Here is a 25,565-nt window from a genome sequence, read left to right as displayed (position 1 = left end):
TTCAATTTTGGACCTTTCAGATGCAGATCAATGTCAGGCATGGAGATCTTGGGCGCTTTGATGTTCATCTGTGGCATCTTGAACTTAGGACCCTTCACTTTCATATCTGGACCCTCAAGATTCACATCTGGAACCTCAATGTCCACTTTGGGTCCTGAGACATCAATGTCAGCCTTGGGTAGGTTCACATCCACTTCAGGGCCCTCTCCTTTGAAGCCAGGCATGCTGAACTTGGGCATTTTCACCTTGGGCATCTTCAGGTGCCAGTCTGGGCCATGAACATCCACATCTGGGGCATTAATGTCCACTTTAGGGCCTTTAATGTCAATTTCAGGGCCTTTGAGGTCACCTTCCACTTTTGGCAGAGAAACATCTAAATCACCCTTCACTTTTGGCCCTTTGAGATTTAAGTCAACCTCTGGCATTGAGATCTTGGGTGCCTTAAGGTGGAGATCAGGCATTTTAAACTTGGGGCCCTTCAGTTTCCCTTCTGGCCCATGAATGTCAATGTCAGGAGTGTCGATGTCCAATTTAGGGCCTTTCACATCCACTTTGGGACCTTTCAAATCTCCTTCTAGTTTAGGAATAGAGATGTCCAAATCTCCCTTTACCTTGGGTCCTTTCATGTTCAAATCAATGTCACTCATTGAGATTTGTGGAGTTTTGAAATGGACATCTGGCACCTTAAATTTGGGACCTTTTAGTTTTCCTTCAGGACCCTCAATGTCTATCTCTGGCCCTTTGAGATCACCTTCAACCTTAGGGAGTGCAATATCCACATCTCCTTTTACCTTAGGCCCTTTAAGGTTTAAGTCAAAGTCAGGCATGGAAATCTTGGGAGCTTTGATGTGCATGTCTGGCATTTTAAATTTGGGTCCTTTTAATTTTCCTTCTGGACCTTCAATATTGACATCAGGAGTGTCAATATCCACACTGGGGCCCTTGATGTCAATACCAGAGCCCTTTAGTTCACCTTCCATTTTAGGCAGGGAGGCATCCACATCTCCCTTCACCTTAGGACCCTTAAGATGCAAATCAAAGTCAGGCATAGAGATTTTAGGTGCTTTGATGTTCATCTCAGGCATCTTAAATTTGGGACCCTTCGCTTTCACACTTGACATGCCAACATCCACATCTGGAACCTCAATGTCCACTTTGGGTCCTGAGACATCAATGTCAGCCTTGGGTAGGTTCACATCCACTTCAGGGCCCTCTGCTTTGAAGCCAGGCATGCTGAACTTGGGCATTTTCATCTTGGGCATCTTCAGGTGCCAATCAGGACCATGAACATCCACATCTGGAGCGTCAATGTCCACTTTGGGGCCTGTAATATCCACCTCTGGGCCTTTGAAGTCACCTTCCACTTTGGGCAGAGACACGTCCACATCACCTTTCAATTTTGGACCTTTCAGATGCAGATCAATGTCAGGCATGGAGATCTTGGGCGCTTTGATGTTCATCTCAGGCATCTTGAACTTGGGACCCTTCAGTTTTGCATCTGGACCTTCAAGATTCACATCTGGAACCTCAATGTCCACTTTGGGTCCTGAGACATCAATGTCAGCCTTGGGTAGGTTCACATCCACTTCAGGGCCCTCTCCTTTGAAGCCAGGCATGCTGAACTTGGGCATTTTCACCTTGGGCATCTTCAGGTGCCAGTCTGGACCATGAACATCCACATCTGGGGCATTGATGTCCACTTTAGGGCCTTTGATGTCCACATCTGGCCCTTTGATGTCTCCTTCCACTTTGGGCAGAGACACATCCACATCACCCTTCACTTTTGGGCCTTTCAGATTTAAATCAATGTCTGGCATTGAGATCTTGGGTGCCTTAAGGTGGAGATCAGGCATTTTAAACTTGGGGCCCTTCAGTTTCCCTTCTGGCCCATGAATGTCAATGTCAGGAGTGTCGATGTCCACCTTGGGGCCAGAGACACTAATGTCAGCTTTAGGCAAATTAGCATCCACTTCAGGACCGTCTCCTTTGAAGCCAGGCATGCTGAACTTAGGCATTTTTACTTTGGGCATCTTCAGGTGCCAGTCAGGACCATGAACATCCACATCTGGGGCATTGATGTCTATTTTGGGGCCTTTGATGTCAACCTCTGGCCCTTTCAGGTCACCTTCCACTTTGGGCAGTGACACGTCCACATCACCCTTCACTTTGGGGCCTTTAAGATGCAAATCAGGCATGGAGATCTTGGGAGCTTTGATGTTCATCTCTGGCATCTTGAACTTGGGACCCTTCAGTTTTGCATCTGGACCTTCAAGATTCACATCTGGGGCCTCAATGTCCACTTTGGGTCCTGAGACATCAATGTCAGCCTTGGGTAGGTTCACATCCACTTCAGGGCCCTCTCCTTTGAAGCCAGGCATGCTGAACTTGGGCATTTTTATTTTGGGCATCTTCAGGTGCCAATCAGGACCATGAACATCAACATCTGGAGCGTCAATGTCCACTTTGGGGCCTTTGATGTCCACTTCAGGAACTTTAATCTCACCTTCCACTTTGGGCAGAGACACGTCCACATCACCCTTCACTTTGGGGCCTTTCAGGTTAAGATCAATGTCAGGCATGGAGATCTTGGGCGCTTTGATGTTCATCTCTGGCATCTTGAACTTAGGACCCTTCAGTTTTGCATCTGGACCTTCAATACTCACATCTGGAACTTCAATGTCCACTTTGGGTCCTGAGACATCAATGTCAGCCTTGGGTAGGTTCACATCCACTTCAGGACCCTCTCCTTTGAAACCAGGCATGCTGAACTTGGGCATTTTCACCTTGGGCATCTTCAGGTGCCAGTCTGGGCCATGAACATCCACATCTGGAGCGTCAATGTCCACTTTGGGGCCTTTGATGTCCACTTCAGGCACTTTAATCTCACCTTCCACTTTGGGCAGAGACACGTCCACATCACCTTTCACTTTGGGGCCTTTCAGGTTTAAGCCAATGTCAGGCATGGAGATCTTGGGAGCTTTGATGTTCATCTCAGGCATCTTGAATTTAGGGCCTTTCAACTTCCCTTCTGGCCCCTCAATGCTGACATCAGGAACCTCAATGTCCACTTTGGGGCCTGTAATATCCACTTCTGGGCCTTTGAAGTCACCTTCCACTTTGGGCAGAGACACGTCCACATCACCTTTCAATTTTGGACCTTTCAGATGCAGATCAATGTCAGGCATGGAGATCTTGGGCGCTTTGATGTTCATCTCAGGCATCTTGAACTTGGGACCCTTCAGTTTTGCATCTGGACCCTCAAGATTCACATCTGGAACCTCAATGTCCACTTTGGGTCCTGAGACATCAATGTCAGCCTTGGGTAGGTTCACATCCACTTCAGGGCCCTCTCCTTTGAAGCCAGGCATGCTGAACTTGGGCATTTTCACCTTGGGCATCTTCAGGTGCCAGTCTGGGCCATGAACATCAACATCTGGAGCGTCAATGTCCACTTTAGGGCCTTTGATGTCAACCTCTGGTCCTTTAATATCCCCTTCTAATTTGGGAATAGAAACATCTACATCACCCTTCACTTTTGGGCCTTTTAGGTTAAAGTCAATGTCAGGCATAGAGATCTTGGGAGCTTTGATGTTCATCTCTGGCATCTTGAATTTAGGGCCTTTTATGCTTCCCTCTGGACATTCTACATTGAGTTCTGTGCCCTCAATATTCATACTTGGACCTTCTATATTGATTTCTCCCTTTGGCAAGTCCACATCAGGCCCCTCCGCTTTCAATCCAGACACACTGAACTTGGGCATTTTCATCTTGGGCATCTTCAGATTCCACTCTGGACCATGAACGTCCACATCAGGTGCATTAAGATGCACTTCTGGTGCTTTAATATCCACTTTGGGACCTTTAAAGTCTCCTTCTAAATTTGGGCCTGCTACATCTAAGTCTCCTTTGACTTTAGGGCCTTTCAAGTTTAGCTCCACATCAGGCATGGAGACTTTGGGAGATGAAATGCTCAGGAAAGGCATTTTGAACTTTGTTCCTTTCACTTTCCCTTGGACTTCAACTTCTGGAGCACTAATATCAACTTTTGGAGCTGTTACATCAACATCTGGCTTCTTAACTTTGACATCCACTTCAGGTGTCTGAACTTTGGACCCAGAAAAATTAAATTTAGGAAGCTTAAAACGAGATTTCTTTGATTTCCCATCAATATTGACCTTAGGAGCAGAAATGTCCACTTCTGGGACCTTCACCTCTAACTTGGGAGTTTTAATGTCACCCTCCAACTTGGGTCCAGAGATATCAACATCTCCCTTGAGCTTTGAGCCCTTCAAATTCAAGTCGATTTCTGGCATAGAGATCTTGGGCATGTTTACATGCATGTCAGGCATTTTCAGTTTAGGACCTTTCAATTTGCCCTCAGGACCATGAATGTCAATATCTGGAGCACTGACATCTAATTTGGGGCCCTTTATGTCAAGAGAAGGCTCTTTCAAATCACCCTCTACATTTGGAAGTGAAACATCCACATCTCCTTTCACTTTGGGGCCTTTAATATTTAGGTCCAAGTCAGGCATTGTGATCTTAGGAGCCTTGATGTTCATCTCTGGCATCTTGAACTTAGGACCCTTCAGTTTTGCATCTGGACCTTCAAGATTCACATCTGGAACCTCAATGTCCATTTTGGGTCCTGAGACATCAATGTCAGCCTTGGGTAGGTTCACATCCACTTCAGGGCCCTCTGCTTTGAAGCCAGGCATGCTGAACTTGGGCATTTTCACCTTGGGCATCTTCAGGTGCCAGTCTGGGCCATGAACATCCACATCTGGAGCGTCAATGTCCACTTTGGGGCCTTTGATGTCCACTTCAGGAACTTTAATCTCACCTTCCACTTTGGGCAGAGACACGTCCACATCACCCTTCACTTTGGGGCCTTTCAGGTTAAGATCAATGTCAGGCATGGAGATCTTGGGAGCTTTGATGTTCATCTCAGGCATCTTGAATTTAGGGCCTTTCAACTTCCCTTCTGGCCCCTCAATGCTGACATCTGGAACCTCAATGTCCACTTTGGGTCCTGAGACATCAATGTCAGCCTTGGGTAGGTTCACATCCACTTCAGGACCCTCTCCTTTGAAGCCAGGCATGCTGAACTTGGGCATTTTCACCTTGGGCATCTTCAGGTGCCAGTCTGGGCCATGAACATCCACATCTGGAGCACTGAGTTCCACTTTGGGGCCTTTGATGTCCACTTCAGGCACTTTAATCTCACCTTCCACTTTGGGCAGAGACACATCCACATCACCCTTCACTTTGGGGCCTTTCAGGTTTAAGCCAATGTCAGGCATGGAGATCTTGGGAGCTTTGATGTTCATCTCAGGCATCTTGAATTTAGGGCCTTTCAACTTCCCTTCTGGCCCCTCAATGCTGACATCAGGAACCTCAATGTCCACTTTGGGGCCTGTAATATCCACTTCTGGGCCTTTGAAATCACCTTCCACTTTGGGCAGAGACACGTCCACATCACCTTTCAATTTTGGACCTTTCAGATGCAGATCAATGTCAGGCATGGAGATCTTGGGCGCTTTGATGTTCATCTCAGGCATCTTGAACTTGGGACCCTTCAGTTTTGCATCTGGACCCTCAAGATTCACATCTGGAACCTCAATGTCCACTTTGGGTCCTGAGACATCAATGTCAGCCTTGGGTAGGTTCACATCCACTTCAGGGCTCTCTGCTTTGAAGCCAGGCATGCTGAACTTGGGCATTTTCATCTTGGGCATCTTCAGGTGCCAGTCTGGGCCATGAACATCCACATCTGGAGCACTGAGATCTACTTTGGGGCCTTTGATGTCAACCTCTGGCCCTTTGAGGTCACCTTCCACTTTGGGCAGGGAAACATCCACATCACCCTTCACTTTAGGACCTTTAAGATGTAAGTCTAAGTCAGGCATAGAGATCTTGGGTGCCTTGATGTTCATCTCAGGCATCTTGAACTTAGGTCCTTTCAATTTGCCCTCTGGTCCTTCAATCTCAATGTCTGGCCCTCTCACATTCACATTTGGTCCTTTAAGGTCTCCTTCCAATTTGGGAACATCTACATCCACCTCTCCCTTTATCTTTGGACTCTTTAGGTGAAGATCAATGTCTGGCATGGAGATTTTGGGAGTTTTAAAGTGCATGTCTGGCATCTTGAACTTGGGGCTTTTCCATTTGCCTTCTGGGCCTTCCACAGCAACTTCTGGTATGTCAGCATCTAATTTGGGGCCTTTGATATCCAGTTCTGGACTCTTTACTTCTCCCTCAAGCTTTGGGACCGAAACATCAATATCTCCTTTGATTTTAGGACCCTTTAAGTTGAAATCAACATCGGGCATGGAGATCTTGGGGGCCTTGAAGTGCATATCAGGCATCTTAAACTTGGGGCCTTTCAGTTTCCCTTCTGGTCCTTCAATGCTCACATCAGGAACCTCAACATCCACCTTGGGTCCTGAGACATCAATGTCAGCCTTGGGCAAGTTTACATCCACTTCTGGGCCCTCTCCTTTGAAGCCAGGCATGCTGAACTTGGGCATTTTCATCTTGGGCATCTTCAGATGCCAGTCTGGGCCATGAACATCCACATCTGGGGTATTAATGTCCACTTTGGGGCCTTTGATGTCCACATCTGGCACTTTCACTTCACCTTCTATCTTGGGTACTGTCACGTCCATGTCCCCCTTGACTTTGGGGCCTCTCAAGTGTAAGTCCACATCAGGCATGGAGATCTTAGGGGCCTTGAAGTGCATCTCAGGCATCTTGAACTTAGGGCCCTTCAACTTTGCATCCGGACATTCCAGGTCAACATCTGGTACTTCCACATCCACACTGGGGCCTTTTAATTCTCCCTCTAATTTTGGCACAGTCACGTCCATGTCCCCCTTGACTTTGGGGCCTTTCAAGTGTAAGTCCACATCAGGCATGGAGATCTTAGGGGTCTTGAAGTGCATCTCCGGCATCTTGAACTTGGGGCCCTTCAACTTTGCATCCGGACATTCCAGGTCAACATCTGGCATCTCTACATCTATACTAGAGCCTTTCAAATCTCCTTCCAGTTTGGGAACTGTCACATCCATGTCACCTTTTACTTTAGGGCTTTTCAAGTGTAAGTCTACATCAGGCATGGAGATCTTGGGGGCCTTGAAATGCATATCAGGCATCTTGAACTTGGGGCCCTTTAGTTTCCCTTCTGGTCCTTCAATGCTCACATCAGGAACCTCAATGTCCACTTTGGGTCCTGAGACATCAATATCAGCCTTGGGAAGGTTCACGTCCACTTCTGGGCCCTCTGCTTTGAAGCCAGGCATGCTGAACTTGGGCATTTTCATCTTGGGCATCTTCAGATGCCAGTCTGGGCCATGAACATCCACATCTGGGGTATTAATGTCCACTTTGGGGCCTTTGATGTCCACATCTGGCACTTTCACTTCACCTTCTATCTTGGGTACTGTCACGTCCATGTCCCCCTTGACTTTAGGGCCTTTCAAGTGCAAGTCCACATCAGGCATGGAGATCTTAGGGGCCTTGAAGTGCATCTCTGGCATCTTGAACTTGGGGCCTTTCAACTTTGCATCCGGACATTCCAGGTCAACATCTGGCACTGTCACATCCATGTTGGGGCCTTTAACATCAACTTGAGGACCTCTGAGATCAGCTTGTACTTCTGGCACAGAAGCATCTATCTCTCCTTTCAGTTTGGGCCCCTTTAAATTCAAGTCCACATCTGGCATGGAGATCTTGGGAGCCTTGATATTCAACTTGGGCATCTTAAATTTGGAGCCTTTCAGTTTTCCTTCTGGTCCTTCAATATCCAAGTCAGGAGTATCAATGTCCACTTTGGGTCCTGAGACATCAATGTCAGCCTTGGGCAAGTTTACATCCACTTCTGGGCCCTCTCCTTTGAAGCCAGGCATGCTGAACTTGGGCATTTTCACCTTGGGCATCTTCAGGTGCCAGTCTGGGCCATGAACATCCACATCTGGGGCATTGATGTCCACTTTGGGGCCTTTGATGTCCACATCTGGCACTTTCACTTCACCTTGTATCTTGGGCACTGTCACATCCACGTCCCCCTTGACTTTGGGGCCTTTCAAGTGTAAGTCCACATCAGGCATGGAGATCTTAGGGGCCTTGAAGTGCATCTCAGGCATCTTGAACTTTGAACCTTTCAGCTTCCCTTCTGGACACTCAATATCAATATCACCCACATCCACATCAACTTCAGGACCTTTCAAATCTCCCTCCACTTTTGGAAGAGAAACATCTATATCACTTTTCAGTTTAGGTCCTTTCAGATTAAGCCCAACATCAGGCATAGAGATTTTATGTGTCTGTATAGTCATGCTTGGCATCTTGAACTTGGGACCCTTCAGTTTTGCATCTGGACCTTCAAGATTCACATCTGGAACCTCAATGTCCACTTTGGGTCCTGAGACATCAATGTCAGCCTTGGGTAGGTTCACATCCACTTCCGGACCCTCTCCTTTGAAACCAGGCATGCTGAACTTGGGCATTTTCACCTTGGGCATCTTCAGGTGCCAGTCTGGGCCATGAACTTCAACATCTGGTGCCTCTACTTTGGGGCCTTTGATGTCAACAACAGGGGCTTTTATTTCCCCTCCCACTTTTGGAACTGACACATCATAGTCTCCTTTTACTTTAGGGCCTTTCAAGTTCAAGCTAACATCTGGCATGGAGATCTTCTGAGGTTTTATATTCATTTCTGGCATCTTAAATTTCAGGCCTTTTAGTTTTGCATCTGGACCCTCAAGATTCACATGTGGAACATCAACGTCCACGTTGGGTCCTGAGACATCAATGTCAGCCTTGGGTAGGTTCACATCCATTTCGGGGCCCTCTGCTTTGAAGCCAGGCATGCTGAACTTGGGCATTTTCATTTTAGGCATCTTCAGGTGCCAGTCTGGGCCATGAACTTCAACATCTGGAGCGTCAATGTCAACCTTGGGTCCTTTAATGTCCACATCTGGCACTTTTACTTTGCCCTCTACCTCAGGCAATGATACATCTACATCTGCTTTTCCTTTGGGCCCTTTAATATTTAAGTCCACATCAGGCATGGAGACCTTAGGGGCTTTGAAGTGCATCTCAGGCATCTTAAACTTGGGGCCCTTCAGCTTCCCTTCTGGTCCCTCGATGCTCACATCTGGGGCCTCAATGTCCACTTTGGGTCCTGAGACATCAATGTCAGCCTTGGGTAGGTTCACATCTACGTCTGGACCCTCTGCTTTGAAGCCAGGCATGCTGAACTTGGGCATTTTCATCTTGGGCATTTTCAGGTGCCAGTCTGGTCCATGAACTTCAACATCTGGAGCGTCAATGTCCACTTTGGGCCCTTTAATGTCCACATCTGGAATTTTCATTTCACCTTCTACCTTAGGTACTGTCACTTCCATGTCTCCCTTGACTTTGGGACCTTTCAAATTTAAGTCCACATCAGGCATGGAGACCTTAGGGGCTTTGAAGTGCATCTCAGGCATCTTGAACTTGGGGCCTCTCAGCTTCCCTTCTGGGCCCTCAAGGCTCACATCTGAGGTTTCGATGTCAACTTTAGGTCCTGAAACATCAATGTTAGCCTTAGGCAGGCTCATGTCCACATCTGGGCCCTCACCTTTGAGAGAAGGCATGCTAAACTTGGGCATTTTCATCTTCGGCATTTTCAAGCTCCAGTCTGGGCCTTGACCTTCCACATCCGGCACTTTAATATCTACATTCGGACCTTTAATGTCCACATCTGGAACTTTCATCTCTCCCTCTATTTTTGGTGCAGACATGTCTAGATTTCCCTTCACTTTGGGTCCTTTGATATCCAGGTCCACATCTGGTAGGGACACTTTTGGAGCCTTAAAATGCATCTCAGTCATCTTAAACTTGGGGCCTTTCAACTTCCCTTCCATTCCCTCGAGGTTCAAGTCTGGGGCACTAATATCTAGCTTTGGTACAGAAACATCCACATCAGCCTTGGGCAAGTTCACATCCAACTCTGGGCCTTCTCCTTTGAGACTAGGCATGCTGAATTTGGGCATTTTAATCTTTGGCATTTTCAAGCTCCAGTCAGGACCATGAATGTCAACATCTGGGGCGCTGACATCTACTTTGGGGCCTTTCAGGTCTCCTTCCAGCTTTGGCACTGTGACACCATACTCTCCTTTTACTTTGGGGCCTTTCATGTGCAAATCTACATCAGGCATGGAGATCTTGGGGGCTTTGATGTTCATCTCAGGCATCTTCAGCTTAGGACCTTTCAGCTTTCCCTCAGGTCCTTCGATGCTCACATCTGGAGCTTTGGCACCCACCTTGGGTCCTGAGACATCAATGTCAGCCTTAGGAAGGTTCACCTCCATTTCTGGGCTCTCTGCCTTGACGCCTGGCATGCCGAACTTAGGCATTTTCATCTTGGGCATCTTCATGTGCCATTCGGGACCTTGGACATCCACATTTGGGACATCAATGTCCACTTTAGCACTTTTAAGTTCAACATCAGGAACTTTAATCTCACCTTCATGCCCCGGCACTGTGACATCATATTGTCCCTTTACACTGGGGCCTTTTAAGTGTAAGTCCACATCTGGCATGGAAATCTTTGGCGCTCTGATGTTCATCTCAGGCATCTTAAACTTATGTCCTTTCAACTTCCCTTCTGGTCCTTCAATGCTAACATCTGGACCACTGACCTCCACCTTAGGGCTAGAAACGTCCATACCTGCGTTTGGCAGGCTCACATCCACTTCTGGGCCTTCTGCTTTGAACCCTGGCACACTAAACTTGGGCACTTTCATCTTGGGTATCTTCAAGTCTAGGCCATGAGCATCCACTTCTGGGGTATCAATGTCCACTTTGGGGCCTTTCAGTTCTCCCTCAAGCTTTGGTGTTGCTACGTCAAACTCTCCCTTCACCTTTGCACCTTTGATGTGCAGGTCCACATCAGGCATAGAAATCTTTGGCGTCTTAACACTTAGGTCAGGCAGAGTAACATCAGGACCTTCAAGTTTGCCACCCAGACCCTCTATGTTGATATCTGGGGCTTCTACATTGACCTTAGGCCCTGAAATACTGATAGCTCCTTTAGGTAGAGTCACATCTACATCTGGGCCCTCTCCTTTGTCTCCTGGGACATTGAACTTAGGCATCTTCATCTTGGGCGTTTTCAAGTTCCATTCTGGGCCATGAACTTCCACGTCTGGAGCACTGATATCCATTTTGGGGCCTTTGATGTCAACATCGGGGACTTTGGCTTTCCCTTCTACTTTGGGGAGCATGACATCTACACCCCCTTTCACTTTCGGTGCAGCTACATTTAAGTCTACATCTGCCATAGAAATCCTACAGGCCCCTATTTTTCCAGAAGGGCTGCTGAGCTTGGGGCTTGTCAAGGGCCCCTCTAAGTCTGGTGTCTCTATGTCCACCCTGGAACCTTTAACTGACACCTGAGGGCCTTTAACATCACCTTTCATCTCAGGAACAGACACCTTCATGTCGCCTTTCAGTTTACAGGACCCGAGGCTCAGATCCACATCCTGCATGGAGAGTTTAGGTTTCTGGACAATCATTTCAGGAGTCTTGACTTTAGCACCCTTCATCTTCCCTTCTAGCCCACCAGTAGCAATCTCAGGCACACTGACTTCCCCAGAGACCCCAGGAAGGGTCACTTCACCTGCAGGCAGTGCCACATCAATGCCGACCCCCTCTCCCTTTGAACCCGATGCACAGAACTTAGGGACTTTCATCTTGGGCACGTTGAGTTTGCCCCCTAGCCCATGAACATCAACATCAGGGCTTTGAATTTCCACACTGGGACCAGTGATGTCGCCCTTGATTTTAGAAGCACAGGCATCTATTCCTATGCTCCCTTGCAGCTTGGTACCTTTCAAGCCTAAGTCACCCTCAAGTGATGACGGCCCAGTGATCTGGGGACCCTTTAGCTTCCCTTCAAGCCCCTCAGTATTGACAGAGGAGGTACTGACTTCCAGATGAGGGGCCTGGATGTTCTCAGCCATGGTCAAGCCTAGCTTCTCACCCTTGTGCCCCACAGAGAACTCAGGTGCAGAAACATTCATCCCTGCCTCTGGTATCTGTCCCTCTGGGCCTGCTGAGACACCAAATTTTGGCATCTTCATGGTAGGAATTTTAATTTTCCCAATGTCGCCACTCTGGAGGGAGGGACCCCGTACCTCTACTGAGCCAGCCCCAAGAGAAGACGAGATGTCCACTCCTGGAACTTGGTTCCCTCCTTTGCCACCCAAGTCCAAGCCTTTTGCTTTGACATTCACGCCCGGGCTTCCCACCTTTATCCCAGGCACAGTGACCTGGAAATTTGAGTGCCCGGCACCTTCGAACTCTGGCCCTGAAGCAGAAATGGCACCTGCCCGGATATCCACGGCAGAGCCTGCGGCTGGAGAGGCTGCCCCAGATCCTGAAGGCAGTCTGATCACTGTCTTCCCAGACTGGGTTTCCACGTCTCTGTTGGAGATTTCAGTCACTTCATGTCTTGGTATCTTGATCATGAACTCGGGGCTGCTGATGTCAATGTCCTTCACCCCTTCTCGACCGGTCACATCCACAGTGTAGGCTGTGACCCTTCTGGTCACTGTGATGGTACGGCTCTGGGTCTCCCCAAGGTCCCCCTCTACTCCATCCTCTGACCTCAGGCGTGGCTTGATCTTTGTGGTGTAGATGCGCTGGTAGTCCTCATCAGCCCCGCTCTGTAGAAAGACATGCCCAGCAGAGGTTGCAGCAAAGCCCGCCCAGTTGGCAGAAGCCTGGCTGCAGCCCAGCCAACAACAGGGTTTGCCTGTTTCCCAAAGGTGCTCAGACCATAACAAAGGTCCAGAGAGCCTCCTAGGGCAGAACACAGGGGACTGACAGTCACATCACAAGAGGAAAATAGAAATTATCTGGAAGAAAATTCTGATTAGCAAAAGTCATGACAGGGCTAGGAAATAAGTAGGTTCCTGGAGTATGCTGCCCAGGAAGAGGCTCTGCTCCCGGTGATAGTCCAAATCAACCTGTTTCAGGGACCCATCCCACCCTGTATCTTCACCCTTCAATTCTCAACCCGCTGGCTTGATTGGTTAAGAAGGTCTCCCAGGAGCCTTCGCACACTGGAAAGCATTTGTCAAGCACGATGGGCTGGCTGTGTCTGGGTAATACTTCACGTTGAGGACACGTGGCGTATTCAATAAGCAAGCCATCAGGAGGAAAGGTGTATTCCCCCACAAGCCTGTGCTGCTCATTTTCTCGCTCATGGAATGTAGAGAGGCAGGTTGAACGCCAGTGACATCATTTCAAAAGCTCCAGGAAAGCAGCCGACCTTCCTCTTGGCATCTAGGCCCCCACTGCTTGAGCTGGTTCCCACGCCATAGCCCAGTCTCAGGAGACCGAGGGCATGCTACACTTGTAAGAACAGAATCAGCCCAGCACTTGGGAGGAGGCATGTGGATCACTGTGAGTTTGAGGCCAGCCTGGTCTACAAAGCAAGTCCAGGACAGCCAAGGCTACACAGAGAAACCTTGTCTCAAAAACAAACCAACAAAACAAAAAAACAAAAAACAGAATCAGCCACATGCCGCACACAGACAGGAAGAAAGGGGCAGAGAGAAGTCACAAGAGAACACAGAGAGATGAAAAAAGGAGAAAACTCAGAAAATGGGGCCAAGAGGCCACCAGGGTCATGGGGAGCAAAGGTGGGTCACCAGGTACTCACCAGAACGACTTCAGAGCCACGGGAGCTGAAGACGTCCTGGGTCCAGGTCTGTCCAGGCTCGGGGGAACGGTCCCCCTTCCGGTGCAGTTTCAAGCCAACAGTGTGATGCCCCATGGTGTTTAACAGATGGGTCACCTCACCAGATTGCAGGTTGTCAAAGTAGATGGTGGCACCCACGATCTGGTCCCCTAAGTAAGGCAATACTAGAGTCAGGTAACAACCCAGAGGTCTCAAGAAAGCACCACAAAGCAGCCACTGAGACTGACTTCCCTTTAGCTTCGTGCGTATCATGCAGACACGGCATTGCCCACTTGTACAGACGAGGAAACTGGCTGGGAAAGTTGACTGTTTTACACATAGTTGCAGAAATGGCAAGGAGAGCAGGATCAGATCTAAAGACGAGGTCAGTCTCCCAGACCCCACATGACCTCAGCCTCCTCTGGGATTCACAAGAAAGACACAGAGTCGCGAGGAAGGACAGGGCTTGCGTTCTGTTAGTCCTTATGCTGTAGGACCCAGGCCTTCCACAGCCATTTGGTCATTTCTGCCTGCTCCCCCCCACCTCCCGCCCCTACCTCCCACCCTTCCCTCTCTCATCCCCAGTGCCCAGTGACTACGATGGGAAGACTCACCCTCCTTGACCACCCCGGTGCGAGCCGCGGGGGAGTTCTGCACCACCTCCTGTACAAAGACTCCATCGTCCCTCTGGGCAATGGTGAGCCCGTGGGAGCCACTTCCCTGCCAGTTAGGCAGCAGTAGCTCCCGTGTTGTCTCCTCCTCCTTCTCCATCTGGGATGAGGTGAAGACACAGAGCTCTGGTCACAGGGATATGGAGGGCAGAAAGGCATGAGAAAACCAGAAATCTTTGGCATTGTGCACATGCAGAGAATGGAGCCCACCCTCCATGCACCTGCTCCCTCAGCTCTGGCTCACTAGCCGTGTGTGTGTGTGTGTGTGTGTGTGTGTGTGTGTGTGTGTGTGTGTGTGTGATACATCTCATGTTTTTCCACTGAAGAAGTTCTCTCAATGTACCACAGAGAAGATAGAAATGGGGTAACTGGCCAGTTCCAAATGCCACACCGTGTGCCCAGCACCCCCATCCTAACCTCTATTCCTCTGCACCATCCCATCTACTGACCTTTGCAGGACTCTATTCAGAAGAAAACGCCTTGCCAGGAGCCCGCCCCTCCTCCTTCTCTTCCTGTGCCAGTCTCTCTCTTGTTGGGAATCTCGGTCACACAACCTAGGAAAAATTTCACCACGATATTTACACTCAGCTTCTCAAAACCTCAGTACCCTGCCACCCAAATGGTAGATGAATGCCGGTTCCCGGCCAAGGCCAAAACTCCGGTCCCCACTACCGTCGGCAGCTATGTGATTCTGAAGCCTGATGCTACCGAAAATGAGGTTAAAGGAAACCAGACAAAGTCTCCAACGCTGACCGCATCCTCCTAGCTATAGGATTCTTGCCAAAGACACTTGATTTCCCTGAGCCAATGTCCCCTTGTCTGTGAGCATGGAAAAGGGAAAAGTTCCGTGCAAGTGGAAAGAACAGAGGACAGCAGCTAGTCCACGGAGGTTCCACAAAATGCCCGTGTTTGTCAGCCTCTGGAATAGCTGGTCCTGCTTTGCAAGCAGAGAGACGGAGATTCTGATAGACCCCATTTGCCTGGACCGCACACAAAGAAAGTGATGATGCTGAGGCCAGGCCCTAGCCTGTTCTCTCTGGGTCTTCCCCCTCTGCCATATAGGCTGTCTTCCACCTCAGTGACAGTGACTCAGTTTACTACCTCTAGCTGCGCCCTCAGGACCAAAAGGAGCCCTTACTAGCTGGAAGCTCCAGAAGCCATGCTCCTGATAGTGGCTTAAACAAAGACAATCCTGACCCCACGAGGCTCCCATAGCCAAAAGGCTGCAGCTGGGGCCAGCTCAGGCCCATGGTGAGTCAAGGCCCATAGGGCTGCCCACACTGGGTTCTAAGCCAGCACCATAGGTAAAGGCATCCCTCCTTGCCACAGGACGAGAGTAATCAGCTGCAGAGGTACCCTAGGAAGGCACCCAGCAGGATGGCTGTGAACTGTGGCCACCCACACGAAATGGCACTGGCAGCCATCTAAAGTGCACCCGTGAAATTATGTGAGGGACTCCAAAAATTGTGGTGAACCTCACCCAAGGCCCCACCCTGAAACTATGTACACTCAGAAAGTAGTCAGCCAATCGATAAATATATGCATACTGATCGCCTCCTGTACGTCTGAGTCTGTACTAGATGCTGCAAAGGATATCAGCCAGAGACGAACACAGCCCAGCCCAGCTCTTAATTGTACACTGCATTATATTGTTGCCTCCCACCACTCAGGTATCCTCTAGACACTTATTCAGTGCACTTCCTGTGCCAGATATGGAAATGTTAAGCAAGGGACTCTGGGTGTGGCCAACTGGGGTCCACAATATTCTAAAAGTCTCAAGACCCATCTCGGAGAACGAAATACAAATGAGGCTTCCAAGGTGCTGCTGTCTCAAGGATGAGACTACAGCTCTTAGGACTCCAAGGTACTCAGCAGGTCCAGTCTCAGGCAGAAACCAACATGGACAGAAGATAAAGACAAAGATAAACCCTAGATCGCCACACCCATTCTCAAGCTCAACAAAGTCATAGATGCAGCGTTTATCATGGACCTACTTGACAACACAGGTGCTGGCTAGAGTGTGAGCGAGGACAGGAGAGAGGCCTGCTGGTACAGGCCTGAGCTAGGGGAAACACCCCCTCCCTTCCAGCAGGCAGGAAAGGCTGACTCTTCCCAACTTGAAACTGGACCCCTCTCTCTGCCCCTGTCCCCGGACCAATCCTGAGAAGCCAGCCCGAAAGACAGAAGCCAGGCAGAAGCAGGAGAGTGAAAGTCTCTAGCTCACATATCTAAAAGAACGAAGCCACCCCCTTCAGGTTTCCCCAGTACCCCTGTCTTCCTCCTTGTACAGGGCCCCTTGCTCAGCCAAGCTTCCTGGTGCTGAGCCAGCAGAGAAGAAAGAGCCAGCTCACTCTCACCCACATGGTGGCCCCACCCTTGCCCCCCCCCTTCCATAGTGAGTCACTTCAGTCTGCAGCAGCAACAGCTCCAGACATGCACAGGGTCACGCCTAAAACCTAGTAATGCAGTGCCTCATAGGCCGGGCCCCCAAGTACCAGAGGGGCTAGGACTTCTCTAGATTAAAGCTTAGGACAAGGGCCTCAAGATGCAAAAAGTACTGAGACCCGACCTGGACTTGCTATATGCTTTACTCAGTATGCTACTGAGGGAAGTCATTCTGAAAATCTCTCAACCACTGCAAACAGACTCATGCTGCAAGTTGGCCCTGCCCCGGTGGGCCTGCCAAGCACCTGCCTTCTCTGCCATTGGCCAAGAAGGACTCTCTTCTCACCAGACCTGGCCCTAAAAAGACATGGGAGGCATACGATAGATGTGAGGCCATGGTGGCAGCGGCCTTGTTTTCTGCATCTGGGCCGCAGCTCTTGGTCTGTTCTCCACCTGTTGCCTGTCCAGATGTTCCTCTCTCTCCTCCCACACACACACAGTTAGGTTAACTCGGGCCTCCACGGAAATCCAAAAAGTCTTTGGAAGTTGGGGGACAATTCAGTCACTCATCGCATGCCTTTGGGGCTTAAAGATAGTCAAATGTGTGCTGCTAACACAGTAGCCACATGTGACTACTTAAATTTAAATAGGTTAGCCTGGCATGGTGGCACACACCTATAATGCCAGCACTCCAGAGGGCAAGCAGCAAGATCAAGAGGTGGATAGCCTGAGCTACAGCACAAGTTCAGCGCCAGCCTGGCCTACATGACAGCCTGCCTCCAAAACCCAAAATTAAAATAATCTTAGGCAGATACTTAAAATTATTGTGGCTCTCCCCCTTCCCACCCTGCAGCCCCTCCCCCGGGGCGGAGAGGGGGGAGGGAGGTGGAGGGGGGACATGAGAGATGACTCAGTGTTTAGGAATGTTTGCTGCTCTTCCAGAGAACCCGAGTTCAGTTCCCAGCAGCCATGTCAAGTGGCTCACCGCCACCTACGACTCCAGTTCCAGGGGAATCCTATGCCCTCTAGCTTCCCCGTAGACCCCCACATATGTGGCACACACTCTCATGCAGGCCCACATGTATACATATAAATTATTTTTAAATGGATGTGTTCGTACATATGTGCATGTGCCGCAGGTGCTCATGAGGCCAGGGGTGTCGAATTCCCATGGAACTGGAATTACAGGTTGTAAGTGGCCCAACATGGGTGCTGGGTACCAAACTTGGGTGCTGGGAAAAACTAGTGCTCACTCTTAAACACCAAGCCATCTCTCCAACCCTGTGGGGGTCTTTTGTTTTTTTAGATTTTTGGATTTGTTTGTTTTGGGTTTTGGGGAGGTTGGTTTGGTTTGGTTTGGTTTGGACTGGTTTGGTTTTTCCAAGACAGGGGTTTTCTCTGTGTAGCCTTGGACTCACTTTGTAGACCAGGCTGGCCTCAAACTCACAGAGAGATCTGCCAGCCTCTACGTCCCTAAGTACTGGGATTACAGGGCGTGCACCACCACGCCCAGCTGTTTTTTAATATTCTGAGACAGGGTCGCATATTCTCCAGGCCGACATCAGACTTGCTGAGTAGCTGAGAACAACCCTGAACTTCCTGAGCCTCCTGCCCCCCACCCCCACCCCCGCGCCCGCGCCCGCCACCGCCTTCTGAGTTCTGAGATTTCAAAGCTGTGCCCAGCTCAAAGTTAAAAACGTAATTCCTCCAGCTACATTATAGATGCCCAACAGCCACTGGCACAGTTAGACAGCAAGGACACGCAAAATCTCCCTTACAGTAGCAGTCTAGAAGACAGTACCAGCTGCTGCTCCAATACAGGGAGAAGAAGGCTCACAGAGGCTGGAATAGGAAGGCGGTGAGAGCCTGGAACCCAGGCCTGCTGCCTCCAGTCCTGTGTCCCAACAGAGATGGGCGCCGCGTGCAGAACCCCTGAGCAGAAGGCTGCTTGCAGGACAGATGAGGAGTGAGGTACTGGTGGGTGATCTAGGTAAAGAATGGAAAGGATGCAGGGATGGAGCACAATTCCAGCCAAATGCCACGACAGAATGCAACTCAAAACCGCAAAAACGCATGCAGCGGCAAGGCTCTGCCTAAGCCCACTACCATACTGAGCAGATCCAGAGGGTGTCCAAAAGCAGAAAGCAGAAAGTCCCTGCCAAGGGTGACCTCCAGAAGAGCATTCTCTCCTCCCGTCATCAGGGAGAGACCTTTGCCCTCCACAGGTGAGAGAGCTCAGGGCAGTTGCCACTGCAAATACAGAAAGCCATCATCTACATCAAGATGGCAGGATCTCTCTCTCTCTCTCTCTCTCTCTCTCTCTCTCTCTCTCTCTCTCTCTCACACACACACACACACACACACACACACACACACACACACACACACACAAGCCCTAAGGCCTCAATAGCTGAACTCACCAAACCTGAAGAGAAGCCCCACACCAGAAGGATACATGAAGCGGACCTGCCTAGCACAATCTGCACACAGAAGGGGAGGGAGGACCTCAGTGACCGAGCCTTCCACATGCCCTAACCAACCATCTGTACACATGAGGCTAGGACAAGCAGTTTCCATCCCAAGAGCATAATGACTCACAGCTAGGATTAGAGATCTCTAGCAGAGGGAAAAGCCCCAGACACTCATAACCAGGTGAGGGGTTGTATAGTCATAGAGGAAAGACACACCCAGGGCGATATACTGTCATAAACACTCCCCAAAGGGGAAGAGAAAGCTGTGCCATGAAGGAAACGCCACCATTGACAGTTAGGAAAAAGAATTCTGCAAAACACTGCAGGCCAGGATTGTGCTGCTCATGTGCCATGCTTAGGGTCCAAACTCATGTACAAACAATCCTGGAGAGAAAGGATTAACAACATAACTTTAGCAATACGGAGAAAGGCCCCAATCCAACAGTCTTCACCCAAGCAGGGAGACCAATACACACACGTATATATATAGGATGAGACACGTGAGAAACCACAAAGGAAGATCCGAAAGGGAAGCACACAGAAGCCAGTCCTGTGCTGGAGCAGGAGCGCGTGAGCCAGAGGTAAGTAGCCAGCAGAAAAGGGAGTGAAGCCTCCCCCTCTCGTGCCCACCCTAGCATCATGACCACCCCTCCTAGGCAGAGTTGTAGGCACCTGGAGACCTTTGATCCCGGGTCTCTTTAAGGCTGGGTCCCCAAGGGTCAGGAATTACAAGCTCCCAAAAACCTGAACTCTCCAGAACCTAGAGATTCTTTTTTCTTCCTAGCACTTCACCTGAGTTTGATCAACAGAACCCACGTGGTAAAAGAAGACAATTAACTCCTGTAAGTTGTCCTCAAACATTTTCACATGTGCCACAGCACCAGGGCGCACACACATGCGCGTCCACAGAAACACATTTATAACAACACTAGAGAAACAGTGGTTTCGCAGAGACAGGCATAACGCTTGCATGCTTAAAAGCCCAACGCTTAAGCAGGTGAGCCAGGAGGATCACTGCAAGCTCCAGCCCATCCTGGGCTACATAATGAGTTCAAGGATAGCCTTGACTACATGTAATCCTCTCAAAACAGACAAATAAATAACTTCACAGGGATGGACCTTGTGTGCCATGCCACCTATAATCCTCATGAGGCTAAGACAGCATATCTAAAGTTTTAGGCAACCGAGGCTACTTAAGTAAATGTGACAAGGGCACCTTCCACTTATGGGAGGGAACAATCAAAGAAAATTAGACCACAAGACACCTGCATACTGGAGAGATGTTCAGAGAAACACATAAGGGGAAAGACATACACACACACATGCGCGCGTGCCCTCTTCCCCCCCCCCCCCCCGCAGAAGCGCACAGAGACCCTTGTCAGTCCAATCTCTGCCTTCATAAGCTTTATCCACTCTCAGCAGGTGCTGCCACCTGTTCACTTGGTACTCAGGTCCCTGGGTGTGCAAGCCTGGGTGTTCGTGCACCTTCCTCTCTGTGTGTGCACCTGCGAGGGTTAGGCCATGCTACCGAGCCCAGAAGAAGAGAAATGGGGCTGACCCAGCCCACAACTACCATGAGGAAGTTTTAGCAGCCTCCTCACTCTAGCCCCCCTTCCCATCAGCCTTTCCCCAGCATGCTGGAGTTTTGCTTATTGACCTCTGGAGCAGTCATAACCAACCAGCCCCGTGACTGCATCCTGATTTCCACCTCCACTTCTGTCTAGCCACAAGTCTCAAAGCTCTAAACTCTCACTTCCAGCGGGAAGGGAGAGTCCCTCTCCCTCCCCTAGCCAGGGGACTCTCCACCTCTCATAATGAGAGAGTCTGAGCATAGCATATTACCCAGTGGGAAGTTCCTCATCAGGACACAACGTCAGGAAGAGCTGGCCTTAGACAGGACAGATGGGATTAAGATGTCAACTTTGAGGACAGTGTCCTGTGGTTAGGATATCAGGAGAAGTATGTTGAGTTGCCTGGGGGGGGGGGTAGATTACAGTTTAGACGATACCCTGTGCCCCACCCAGCTCCCTGGTAGATGCTGCATGTTCGCCCCCTAGTGGTCAGGCCAAGTAGCCAAAAGACTCAGAGCCAGGTTTTCAAACAGCACTGCAACGCCGCCGCCACCAGCACCACCACCCCCAGCCTAGCGAGGACACGTAGCCAGGATCAGCTCCAGGCACTTCCTCTTCCCTCCAGAACCTCCGCTCCAGCCCCCAGGGACCAGGCAGGATGCCGCTCCCTGACAGGCTGTGTGCAATGCTTTGCCCAGTTCAACGTCCATCTGTGGGGACTGTACTCAAGGCAGCCCCCTGTCCTTCTTCAGGGCCTCTGGACACAAACTTCAAGGCCTGGACCTATGCAGGACAGAGGAGCTCACTTCAGTCCATAACTGCAGTCTCTGTACCCTGACGTGGACCTTCCACTCTAGAGCAGTCAGGCATGGTCTCTGCCCTCCAAGTCCCAGGAGGCCAAGAGAGGTGATACATCCAGGCTTACTACAGTGTGAGGGCCCCGTGAACAACCAACAGGACATCCTCTCACAGGCACTAAGACAAACTTCAGTGAAAGACACAGAGACTCAAGGCCACAGTCTAACACACGCCCAATCATTTGAGCTTTAGCCCCGGTGGGAACTGAGGCTAGGAGAAACGGGGGCGGGTCATCGAAGCACACATAGACATTTCTGCAGAAACATTCTGTGACACCCGCCCCTACACTGGCACTTCTTGGACACACCCAGACATGGATGATACTATGATCAGGGAAGCTTTGGAAGCCAGCCACATGGTCCAGTGGTCAAATCCAGGAACTGCAAGTTCCTGGGAGCCTGGCTGAAGCTCTCTCCTCCCTGTGGCCCAAGTGCACCGCACATTCTTAACTGGCAGCCACCTCCCTTCCTCTAACCCAAGTAAGGACAAGCACGTGGCCAGCCCAGCCGCAAGGAGAGAAACTTGGGGGTGTCCAGGCAAAGATCCCTTCAGAAGTCAGACAAGCTGTCCCAGTCAGCCTCTCTTGTCTGTCTCCAGGCAGTTCCCAAGTTCTGAAAAAGGTAGTGACACACCCCAGTGCCCTACACACTTGTCCACCCCCACAGCTTTAACCCCAACCCCTCAAACCAGCTCCTCAGGCTCAGAGTGGTGCGCTCTGCCAGAATCTGACAGGCAGTTCCAAGTGGAGCAGAAGAGTGGGGCCTAGCACTGCTCTGAACCTCCAAGCAGAGCCTTCTGGGCCCCATAGCTCCTCCTCTGCCCTTGACTAATGCCCCCCTCCTTCTTCCACACAGCTCCTCGGTCCACTCTCTCACCTGTCCTTTCCTGGACCTAGAGCTGTGGGGTGCTAGACCAAGACCCTTTGCATCGCTGCTGACCTCCATATAATTAGCACTAAGCCCTGAATGACTCACCCGTCTCCCCAAACGTCCTGGTTCTCTTAGCTATGGCCCTTTGCGTAATCTCTTAGAAACAAGGGCTTTAGAAATAGGTTCAAACGTCTTCCAGATGTCATTCCTATCAGCACCCACGGCCTCCGAGTCCTCTTCTAGCTCAGCTCCCATGCTCCCAGTTTCTTTCCCATACTGCCATGCCCCATAACTCAGCTCAGAGCAAGGAAGTGGCCCTCAAATGAGGAGTTCTCTTCTCCCTTCACAATCTGCACAATCGACAGACCAGATACAGGACTAGCCCTCATAGTTTCTCAGGGTGAAAAAAAGAAAGCTACTGGTTCATTCCAATTGGGAAAGGGAAAAGAGACCCACCTTACCACAGGAGCAAAGCAGCTCTACCCACCTCAGGGTGGTGTAGAGACCCTTAACCTGTCCCCAAGACATCTTCCTGTCTGCCCTCCCTCTCCCATGCTGTCCTCACCTACGAGGAAGGCAACCAGCTGAATCACTGGATCCCATGAACTCAGCCCAACATCTAGCATATGTCAAGTTGCTGTTAGGAAAAGGGTGTGGTATGGTGGTCTCTGAAGCTACATTTTAAGGGCAGACTATTTCAAAACCATTTTGGGGGAGTCCAGCAGTGTTCTCGAGACAGAAGTAGACCTCTGGGTCCTTTTTCTCCTGGGAACTCCAGTTCACTCCTCAAGGATCCCAACTACCTCTGGAAGATTTTCTACAAATCCCTTCCACAGAATAGTACCAGCACCCTGGGAGCACCTCCTGCCCTCAGAGACAGCCCAGGGCCACACCCTGCCAAACTAGAGTGCCAACCCAGGCACCATACGTGCAAATCTTCTGTGGTCACATTGTGCAGAAGTAACTGAGTGTGCAGGCAGAGAGAGAGAGAGAGAGAGAGAGAGAGAGAGAGAGAGAGAGAGAGAGAGAGAGAGAAGAGGAGAGCGGAGGGGCAGAGGTGGGGTGGGGGGAGGGACCACACACACACACACCACGAACACTCTACGTTGTCAGCGCTCAGTCTGAGTTGTGGGATATCCCTGGGTCCCCCCTAATAGTCTTCCAATGCTCACCGCCAAGTAAAGCTAGTCCTTCTGCCAACCCAGTGCCAACAAGGGTCTGTGTCCCAAAACCCACGCTGGCACTGCAAGGGGCTCTCACCAGAGGAGGCCTATGTCCTCGCACACTGCACATCCCCTCCCTGCATGGGAAAGCCTTACATAACACAGCTCTCTGCACACACCCTAAGCACACTGCCTTTCCAACCCCACAGCAGGATCTCCCCCCCCCCGCCCCCGCCCTCTCCGCTGGCGCGCACTGCAAAAGTGGAGGGTTCCAGAGAGAGCAGTGTAGTCCTTCACCTACGCCCAGTGCTCTGGCCCCCACCGCCCCTTTCCCCCTCCCATTTGCCCCTCACCACTCCGCCCCCCCTCGAATTCTGGTTTGAATTAGTCACCGGCTCCAACCACTACATTCCTCAGGCTTCTGGCATCCAGCCAGGCGCTGGGGCGGGGGCCATCCCGCCCGGACGAGTTTGAGAGTGGGGTGGGGTGGGGAGAAAAGCACCCGCCTCCGCCTCTAGAAGGAGCAAGGGAGGTGCTGGGGACTGAGCAGATTGCATAGCCCCCTCCCCGCCCACCCCAGCGTAGGAATCTCCCTAATTATGCCCCCCCACACACACACCCCTATTCCCACCCATCCTGCATGGAGGCGCACACAAACTTCCAGCCTCCGACGCCCTGGAGGAAGAAGGGAGCTTTCTGGATCTGGGAACACAGAGGGGCAAGACTAGGGCGGGGCAGCTGAAGGAGAGCTGCTGAAGGCCCCGGTGGGAGCCAGAAAGGGAGAGGCTGGTGGTACAGAGCAGGGTGGGGCTGTCGGGACTCCGGACACGAAGTTCAGGGCGGAGGTGTGGGGAGCCGCGAAGGACAGCAGAGGGGGCACGCGGTGCAGGGGCGCGGGAGAGGCGGGAGAACTGCGACAGGGATCTTGGAAAACTTCTCCAGTAAACAGGGAATAGGAACCCAGCAGCGCTCTGAGCCACCGCCCCAAAGACAGGGGGTGGGACAGGGGCCATCAAGCCAGGAACGCAGAGCCTTGTAGTGCAGTTAGGACGACAGTCCGCCGGCTGGAGAAACGTAAGCGCAGCAAAGCACACTTCGAAGCGATTTTCTAACTTAGTCCAACTTGTTCCCCAACTCCGGGGAGAGACCTTCACTCCCGAAGCACGCGACGCATCTCCTGCCCCGGCAGCCACAGGCGGCCCGGTTTGCTCCAAACGGTTGGAACCCTCGCACTGACACTACTGCAAAAGCACCTCGCCCGAGCCCTTCCCTCCCTCCGGTCACCCGTACCCTGGCCCCAGACAGCACCACCCTGCGCTTCGCCCCCCATACCTGCGGGCTCAGCCCTGGGACACAGCCATAGCCAGCGTAGGGCCCGAGGTCGCAGTGCTGAGACTGCTGGCGACGGCGAGCCCCAGTCGGGGCGGGTCTGGCAGGGCAGACAGTGCAGTCCCCGCGGCAGAGCTGCTCCAAGTGGCCGGGCCCCCGCGCGCGGAGGCGGCTCTTGTAACTCGGGCGGGTCTGCCCCGAGCTGTGGGGAGAGGGCGGGGCCGGGCGGGGCCCAAACAGGGCTGGGACCCGAGAGCGAGACCAACGCTGAAGCCACCCGAGAGTGGGCTGTTGAGGGAAGATCGCCCAGGGTGCTCAGAGTCGAGGAGTCCCATGGATTGCTCCTGTCCCGGGTCTGGGTCTTCCCACTCTAGTTTGAACAGTGTGTGTGCGTGTTCACCGGCAAGAAATCCCTGGAAACACGCAGAATCAGGGGCTCACCCTCAGTTGGAATCCAGGGTCAACCCATTCTGCTGGAAGAGCCACGAAGCTCAGATGATTCAACCTCGACCTCCA

The 25,565-nt window shown here is 51.0% G+C and overlaps 1 protein-coding gene across 1 annotated transcript in view; it reads right to left on the bottom strand.

Annotated features, from left to right (window-relative positions):
• Positions 1-25,220, bottom strand: part of Ahnak (AHNAK nucleoprotein) — a 29,686-nt gene extending 4,466 nt beyond the window's left edge. The window contains exons 1-7 of the mRNA XM_051146101.1: positions 25,053-25,220; positions 14,853-14,957; positions 14,347-14,503; positions 13,715-13,902; positions 8,442-12,713; positions 7,416-7,856; positions 99-7,250 (exon numbers count right to left, since the gene is read on the bottom strand). Of these exons, the coding sequence (XP_051002058.1) occupies positions 99-7,250; positions 7,416-7,856; positions 8,442-12,713; positions 13,715-13,902; positions 14,347-14,503 (12,210 nt within the window). The 5' untranslated portion in view covers positions 14,853-14,957; positions 25,053-25,220. The remainder of the gene's footprint in view (positions 1-98; positions 7,251-7,415; positions 7,857-8,441; positions 12,714-13,714; positions 13,903-14,346; positions 14,504-14,852; positions 14,958-25,052) is intronic.
• Between the last annotated feature and the right edge of the window lie 345 nt (positions 25,221-25,565).

Source organism: Acomys russatus, chromosome 5, assembly GCF_903995435.1.
Source record: "Acomys russatus chromosome 5, mAcoRus1.1, whole genome shotgun sequence".
Taxonomy (NCBI): domain Eukaryota; kingdom Metazoa; phylum Chordata; class Mammalia; order Rodentia; family Muridae; genus Acomys; species Acomys russatus.
This window is presented reverse-complemented; position numbering and strand designations above follow the sequence as displayed.